Source organism: Lottia gigantea (genome assembly GCF_000327385.1).
Source record: "Lottia gigantea unplaced genomic scaffold LOTGIsca_2, whole genome shotgun sequence".
In the NCBI taxonomy this organism is placed as follows: Eukaryota; Metazoa; Mollusca; class Gastropoda; family Lottiidae; genus Lottia; species Lottia gigantea.
Window position 1 is genome coordinate 426,632 of NW_008708400.1, and position 9,536 is coordinate 436,167.

General features: G+C 31.1%; 1 protein-coding gene across 1 annotated transcript; it reads left to right on the forward strand.

The window, feature by feature from the left end:
• Positions 1–775: 775 nt before the first annotated feature.
• On the forward strand, positions 776–1,953 carry LOTGIDRAFT_98316 (hypothetical protein; the record flags this gene model as incomplete). Its single annotated transcript, XM_009053141.1, has 2 exons — positions 776–923; positions 1,718–1,953. Coding segments are annotated over 2 exons (384 nt in total), but the record flags the coding sequence as incomplete, so codon positions are not given.
• Between the last annotated feature and the right edge of the window lie 7,583 nt (positions 1,954–9,536).

Genomic DNA, 9,536 nt, shown 5'->3' on the forward strand with positions numbered 1-9,536 from the left:
GGAAATGTCATTTACTTTTCAGTCTTGAAAATAGAGTCTTTTCATATTTATCTACCAGACTGAAAATAAATCTAAATTTTATATTATTATTAGACAATCAAGACTACATTTTTCTATTATGGCTATGTACACGACATCATAGTTGAATTTATTTAAAGATTGAACGAGTTAGTCTTGTTAGTCACTAACTTGTCAAAATGGCGTCAAATGAGACTGTCAAACCCAAAGGAATTTTAAAACATTCCTCCAGTCTTGATCACAGAGATAGCGTTTCGTAAGTATATGATATGGATGAATTTATTATAGGTTTTATCCTCTGATCATTTTGTTTTCTCTTTCTAATGTTTATTCGTGAAATTTTGACCTGGCTTAAGGCTTAATAATCATGTGTGTTGGTTTTCCAAACTTCAACTTATTCATTCAGTCACTGATATGATGTGAGTTATGATTCAGATCTGACTAAATCCTGACATATAGGCCTACTTATATGGCATGTCATGTGTCAGTCACTTTCACAGTGTGAGAAGTCCACTAATGCTAAGAGGAAGGTCCATGGGTAAAATGAGAGAAAGCTCATTTTGGTCGGAGAACAGGTCAAATCTTTTCTTACGTTTAAAACTATCATTGATGTCACAGTGTCAGTTAAGCCTATCCAAACTAAAGCCTGGCACTGATGTACTTTGCCAGTCGTGACATCTATAGGCTTTTAAGTGAATGTAGACTATTCATTACTGTCCATATGCATTTTATACCCATTCCTATCTTTTCCAGGCATAAAGAAATGACTTGGGATGAAATGAATATTTTAGCAACACATCATCCAGCAGATAAAGACTATGGTCATATGAAAATAGATGAACCTCCCACCCCCTACAGTAAATTAAGTGACGTGGAAGATGAAGGGGGAGAAGAAACAAGAAGGGGTTCTGTTGGAGAAAAACCTGATATGGATCCCAATGCTCTAGCTTCCAGGTAACGTAATATCTTAGCATGAGATGTTTAAATCTTAAATTAAAGATTGGACTCATGCATACTAATGGTTAGAAATAAAATAAACCTTCATTCCAGATCTAATGACATATAAGATATAATATATTGATTGGTTTGATTTATCAATTGACCAATCAGATGCCACGTTTAGAAAGAGTTTTCCACTAACAACGATGAAAATATAAGAGATAAAAGCCTATCAAACATTCTCTTGTATTTGTATTGTAAACCTTCTTATGTGTAGTTTGCCTGGGGTTGTTAAGCCAAAATTATTTATCATCTGATCAACCTGTCAGTTCCAAATCAAGTGAGGTAGCCCACAGACAATAAACAAAACGAAATATGGTAATTAAACAACCTGTCGCCAGGAAAAAATGGGGGCTGGGATTTTGTCATTTTGTGTCCAGATGGGATAGACCATAGAACAATGAGAGAGAAATGGGGGGTAGGGGGGTTGGCAGTGATGGAAGCTGTGATCTATTTTTTTTAGTACACATTTAAATACAACATTGAAATGTGCTATGTTTTTCTGATCTGATCTTTTTAGATTAAAGAATGTGGATTCTAAAAGTCTACGTCATGCCAGAGTAGCAGGAGACAATGATGACGACGATGATGATGAAGAAGAGGAGGAAGAAGAAGATGAAGAACAAAAAGGTTAGTGCTAATTGTTCAAGAACAATATTTTAGTTATTGTCCTTGACTTATTCAAAATATATCAAAAAAGGGCTTGTGAAATTTGATGCTATATATGTGTATAACTTTTTTTTAGAACACGCTCATTCTGATATTTCAGAGCAATGCCAATCTAGAAATAATGCCCAATTTAATGATCTCTTTTCTGGTATTTCAGAGCAACGTCATAATTTTGAATTAAAACGTAAATTACATTATAATGAATACCAAGCAGTTCAACTAGCCAAAAAACTCATGTCAGAAGAGGAAGATGAAGAAGAAAATGATACTAACTCTTCAACTGACAAAATGGATCTATCTTCACCACCTAGTTCTGACAAACTGTCGTAAAATATACCTATGGACTCAATTAAAAACGCAATAGATATTTTTGACCTACCAAATGTGTATGACTAATATGTTATATACTGTTCAACTACTTCAACTGAATATTGTGACGTGAAAAACTTTTAATAGTAGCTCATATTCATGTTGATTGTTGTCATGGTAGCGTTGATGGTCAGCAGAAGTAAAGTCCCACAGATATTTTTCTGAATGTTCAATGGAGACCTTTCAGCATTAAATGGTCTTGAAATGCAATGAAGGAGTGACCTAGAGTACATATTTATTATATTCCCCCTCAAGGACTGTGTTAGATCTTTTTATTAATGATAATGCTTTATATCACTCGCTGATGTTTCAGCTCATTGCTAAGAACACAACAAAAAGTCAATGATTAAGCACAAATATTTCTACAGAAATGAGCACAAATTTTGCTACAGAAACAAGCACAAATTGTACCAAAAATAAGCAAAAATTGTGCTACAAAATAAGCTAAAATTGTGCTACAGAAAAAAACTACAGAAATAAGAACAATTTTTGCTACAGAACAAGCTAAATTTGCGCTAAAGAAATAAGCACAAATATTGCTACAGAAAAATATTTTGCAAAAAAATTTGAAATCAGGGTTGTCACTAATGAGTATGTAGTGTCTAAATGTTTAGCAGGGTTTAAGGGTTGTTAGGTTAGCTTTCTTTAGAGTTTAGAAACATGTTTAAAACTTTGCAAAAATAAGCTTTTGCATGTTTGATTGGAGTGTTTTGCTTATTAGATTTAAAGTTGTACAAGATGATTTGTGTATTTCAGTTTTCACAAATGGTACACAACCCTTATAAATTGTCTTAGTTTTTTTTTTCATTTACCAAATAATGTATCTAAGTACTTATAATTAACAATCAAGCAGCACAAAAATGTTTTCAACATGGCTTCCATAACAAACAATTGATTAAGTTCATTGCAGAGTGGAATTAAGCGATCAGAAGATGAATGCTTTTAAGTTTTATGAAGGGCAAGTGGTTCACCCGTAGAACATTCAGTTTGCTTGTCTTGCCTTTCCAACTGTGACTTTGGTCAGACCAGATTTTCATAAAAAATGAGCTTATGTTTGTGGATGTATTTTGTATTCACAGAGAAACAGTATATCGATTCTGGATCATATATAAGCTAGGCCCTTTTTCTCCAAATATTTTACAATGGAAGTTTGCAATTATAAAAATTTGTATACAGAAATCTCAGATATATGAAATAAGTCAGAGTTCTGACCAGAAATGAAATGAAATGAACAGGAAGATATAATCTGAGTAACTATGAAGAGATTATCTTTAATCAATTAGTTTGGAAGTGTTGATATGTGATTAAAACTTATAGTTAGTATTTGAAGGCAAAAAAATTGCAGCTCAAAACATTATGTTGTATAATTATGTATCTTGTTATTTATTGTATAATTTTGTATATTGAATATTTTATGCAGATCAAATGATAGTAATAATATCTTAAGTAAAGATGTCCATGGTATGCAACCAATAACACTCTGCACTCATGTTGGTAATGTCATATTAATATCATTAGTTCATATGTGGTCAGTACAATCTGTCTCTGTTATATAAATGTACTTGTTTTAAAACTTACTTGACATCTTTTCCACGATATTGTCATATGACCACAGGGTTCAAATGTGTTGTACATTATATGTTTTGTACAAATGTTTCTATAAAACACATATCACAGTCAAAAAAATATTCCCAAACAGATGTTTCAAACAAAGAACAATTTAATTTTGCAAATGCATAGACTTAGGTCCACACAGAATTATTCGCTAAATATGCCCTACATATATAAATATATATAAAAATGAAAGTGGTCATGAGCACCAAAGGCAACTGAATGAGAGTTGCTTTCGAAACTTATGACCACTGTTCTTGTTCGCAACCATATGCAGCTGGTAATTGCTATGGATTGAGGGACCCTTTATGAAGTTTTGTTTCAGGCATCAGTCTTTCATTTAGCTGGATTACACTCCCCTTAAATATGTCCATAAGCCTAGATATTCTAAAAACATGGGTCACAGTTAACATGTTTCAGTGTCATGATGATATTTTAGATACTAACAGATAAGAATGCTATATTTTTCAATGATATTTGATTTTAATGTAGTATTTTATCATGTTTGATATAAGTAAAAAATTGATTGGTTTCTGCTACTTTTTATACGCCCACATGGAAACGGGGATGTAAATTGCTGTTGCCCCTGTCCATCTGTCCGCCCACATTTCTTGTATGCATGATCAAGGCTGCAGTTTTTATCTGATCTTGATGAAACTTTGTATGCATGTATATATTGATGAGATCTCAGTCCAGTTGGAATGGTTTCAGAGTTATTGCCCTTGACTTAGTTGAATTTGTCTTGTATGCACGATAAATGCAGCACAATAGAGGCTACATTGTTTATCTGATCTCGATGAAACTTGGTATGTATGTATATATGGCCAAGATCTCAGTCAAGTTTGAAGTTGGTAACAATCTGATGAATGGTTTTTGAGTTATTGCCCTTGAATTAATTCAATGCGTTTAATTTGGCTTGTAGGCCTGATAGAGACTACATTTTTTATCCAATTGTGATGAAACTTGGTATGAGATCTCAGTAAAGCTTGAAATTAGTATAAATCGGATGATTGGTTTCACATATTAAACCACTACAGACTTTATCATTTCTGACAGCTGGTAGTGGACATATGTTACCTTGCCTGGCAAGCTATCTTTTATGTAAGGTTGTATATTTGTTATATTTTTGGACGTTCTGTTTTTAAAGCTTTATGTATAAGAATAACATATAAAATTATTGAGTTAGGAATATTTTTGTCTGAAACTTGGTAACTCTTATTCAACCTGTGATAGTAGCTATTTCATAGGTTAATCATAAAAACTATCTTGGGATTGTTCAAACCAGCTAACTTCATTAATTAGGCCATATTTCAAGATTCATTCGATTGAATTTTTGAAAGAAAGTTATTTAACTAAAAAGTATGTTTTATGCCAGGGCTGGGTGATATTGGTTCAGGTGGATATCACCATGGGTATATTTGGGCAAAATAATGGTTTTTGTAACAAAACATTCTTTTTTTTATATAAAATCTAGCTATATCACGATATGGAGATATCTCAGAAGTTTTTATTTAGTAGATATTACAAACGATATAAATTCTTTTACTGGTATATTGCTCAGCCCTATTTTATGCTGTAGCTGTTGATTCCCATGAAACTAATACTGTTCCGCTAAAATTGTCCATCTGAGGACAGTCAAGTTTAGTAGTAGTCATTGAGTGAAATTATGTTTATTATTATTGTTTATTTATTAATAATCAAGTTGTGTATATACTAATCATGTCAATATAATATAATCTAACATAAACTTATGAAAAATATTTAATAATATTTCAAGGCATAGCTTCAATGATTTGTTTGGCTGCTAGAATTGTCAAATTAACCTTATAGATCCCTGATTGATGCATTCAAACCCATGGAGATCCTGTTAATAAGTTTAAAAAGCCATAAATCTTTTCCGCAACAAAACCTGCAAAGACAACTTATTAAAGGGACATTTTTTTGACCAATCACACTTTTGTGAATTTTTTTAGCTAAGCCAATGAGTAACAGTGAAATTTGAGCCTTCAAATCCATGTGTGTTCAGAATTATCCGTGTTTGAATGTTGAAGTGATGACTCGTCTGTGATATATAGAAAAAATGAGTAAAATTCCTTGTTTGAAGTATTTGGCAAGGAATTCTGGATTTTCGTACATTTCTAGTACTACAGAAGACTATTTACATATTTTTCATATTAAAATCAACCCCCAACCAGTCCTTTTAACAAGACTTTTGTAAGGAAAGTTTGAAAAGGTAATGTCATTTAAAAGGCTTGTGATAATATACAGTTTGCAACAGGGAAATTTTCCCTGGCTTGTGATGGCTATAGTCTTTTCCTTCCCAACAAACATCTGACTGAAAACTGGAATGGCGCAAATTTATGCTCTCAGTGTACAAGATACATGAAATTTTTTAGAAAACCTCTTCAACATCCTGTTCAATTCGATGTGCCTCATGACAGGCCAATGATATACATGTACTTACAAGATTGCATGGCAGAATATGCTTTTAAATTCAAATAGAAAATTCGGTGATCAAGAAAAAACACAAGAGAATATTTAAAAAGTATGACAATTTTTTATTTCAATAATTATAATAATGGACGAATTGTTGAACAGAATATGGCCAGAACAAGCAACTTGAAGCCATATATCAAAAATAGAACATGTCAAACACAAGAATAAATAAATAAAATGGAACGGAAACCTGAGCAACAAAAGCTAATAAATAAATGACAATAATAACAATAAACAATATTTACATACGACAACAATAAATATATATAAAAACCAACATCATACACAAATTCAATATATATTAATAAGTTTGTCTTAGACAATTTGATCAAAACATGAAAATCAAAATCAGGATCATGCAATTACAAGAGCCATGCAAATTAAATACTCCATTTACTATTAATCATGATTGAATTCATTTATAAAAGCTCAAAAATGTCAGGTAATAAATTTGTCCAAAATTTAGCAAGCTACTATTTACAAATTGAAGAAGGACATAATATCACCCTTTTAACTGAAATTATTGAAAAATATATGGATTTCTGAAAAGCCAAAACGAACCAACATTTTATAATAAAATTTGAAAAAATATTGTGCGTCCAGGACAATTAGACCAGAATTCCATTTTGCTGCACTGAATTTCTTAAAAGGGGCATAACAAATACACATACACATAGCTGAAAGTTATAGTAACAATCTAATGTGCAAAGAGCAACATCTAATAAGTCTATATTCTACTTGAAAATCTACAATAGGAAATCAGTTTACAAAATAATAATTCGACACAAGAAGTTGATTTTTAAAAAATCTGGAGGATTTCAGAAAATAATAACATTCAGATTGAACAAGACATCAGCAACCAATTAAATATTTTGTAATCAGAGTTCTATAAAACAACTTAAACTATTTATCATAAATTTTTGTGTTTAAAATTTAAAAAAAAAAAATTAGCAAATTGATTTGAAATAAGATCTTGAGGATTTTCAGAAAAAAATAACATTTAAAATTGATCAAGACATCAGCAACAAACTAAATAATTCATAATACACATTCTAAAACACAACTTTTATACTTTATCAATTTTGAAACGAATAATTCATTTTTTAAATTGTCAGAAAAGTTGAAAATTTAGCAAATATTTATGTACAGTTGTTGAATTAATCTTTAAGTATTGCAAATTTGAGACCTTGAATAAACACTAACATCAAAATGTGCAACTTAAACAGAAACAATATATTCCACATAAAACAATAGTACATAATATTATACAAAACTTGATTGTCAAAAAAAAAACTTTTCACAGTAATTAAAATATATCTCTATACATTTTCCATTCATTTCATATAAAACACCCAACTTTGACCAATACACACAAATAAACAGAAACCCTCCATTGCCTACTGAGATTTCTAACAGTCAAATACATCAGAAAAAACAAAACAAAAATAAAATCTGACAAACTCATTTAGCATTATAAATGTATCTAGTACATACAGTGGAGCCCTGTTTAATGACAATCTAGAAACCATGGTTTAGTTTCTTTATCTGCTCTAAGAACTGGACTTTGGATTATATAACTTTAAATATATATTTAAATATATTAACCCAGAAAAATGTATTGTTATCAATAATGATAGTATGATTCTGTCAAATTGATATTTGTTAATCTATAGTAATCCAAAACATAACAATACACAGTTAAATAACGCTACTTACTTTATCAAAATATAGTTCAAACATCTGTCACATTTTGACTTTTCTCTCATCTAAATATATTTCTGTATACTATTGTGAGAAGGGTTGTTGATAAGACTAATTTGCCAGATCAATGATGTTCAATAAAGTTAGTCATTTAAACATTTTTGAAGTTTTAAAGCCAAGTCTTACATTGTGTTTTAAATACCTACTTGAAATATTTCTAAAGCAACACTAAATTTTGAAAACAATTAAATCAAAGTAATAAATTTTCTTATTAACTGCAATTTGCATAAAAATTTTAACACAACAATATATGGCACTAAAAGTCTAATATCTCAAAACATAAGACTTACAAATCAAAATATTATGCAAAATTTACCAACCAATTTCAAACTTTCAATATTTTACAAAATTGTTACACTTTTCATCATGAAACCAACATTCAAAATCATGTCATACATGTCACAAATCCCAATATAGATTCCAAATCAAAAGATATTCTCCAATTGCTGGTAGACTGTTGATTTCCAATTTCAAATTCCATTTAACATAAGATTTACATTGAGAAACAGAAGGTCCAGTCCCATAGTGCATCACACTCCCATTTGCATATCAGCAAAATTATAGAAACTGTCTATATGTTGCGTGGCTGCAGACTGGTTTTGACTGACAAACACTAGACCTGTCGTGCCTTTTAATAAATCTACCACCGTATCTTGACAAAACTTTAAACTTCCTTCCCCAGTTACTTCAAAACCTATTACTGGACCTGAAAACAGATAGGTATATATAGAATAATCAATGAGTTAGCTTACATTACTCTGGTCTAATATACAATTTCACGACTTTCCGTGTGGTTGTCATGACGATTTCCCAAACAGAGTCTGTTGGCATTGGTGAAAATTGCATCCCTGATATTGAATTGTCAAATTGTTCATTGAACAAAAAGTTCTCTCAAGGGAAAGGATGTATTCTTTAAACCAATGATAAGACAGCTATCTTAGCGTTATTCAACACGTCCAAATATTAACTGACATTTTGTTGGCAAAACTTTATCAATAGTGATCCAAACGTCTACACCAACACAAAAAATATTATTGGTGTCAAGTTACATACCTTGTAATACAGCTTTGGAATAAGAGTCAGTTCCAAATACTCTCATAGAATCATCTGGTTGCATTGTTACTTCTTTAGTTTGTGCCAAAGTTAAACTGGGCTACAGAAGAAAAATATAGAATCCAGATGAAAACATTTAAAAAATTCATATAAACAGTATAACATGATCTAAAAAGATAGCTTGCCAGGCAAGGTAACATACGCCCACTGGCAGCTGTCAGAAATGATTAAACAGTCTTTAGTGACTACAGGGTTGCCCAATATAGCTAATAGAGTGAAACGTCAAGTCAGACACGATATTTCGGTGAAAAATTATCCGATCATCGCGAAAATCGATAGGGATCATCTTCATAATGACATTGACATACAAAATAAAAATCAAAAGAATCTGTAAAGAATTGTAGCCTGTAGAGTGAGCATGAGTTGCACAATATAGCTAATAGAGTAAAACGTCAGGTCAGACACGATATTTCGGTGAAAAATTATCCAATCATCATGAAAATCAATAGGGATCATCTTCATAATGACATTGACACACAAAATAAAGATCAAAAGAATCG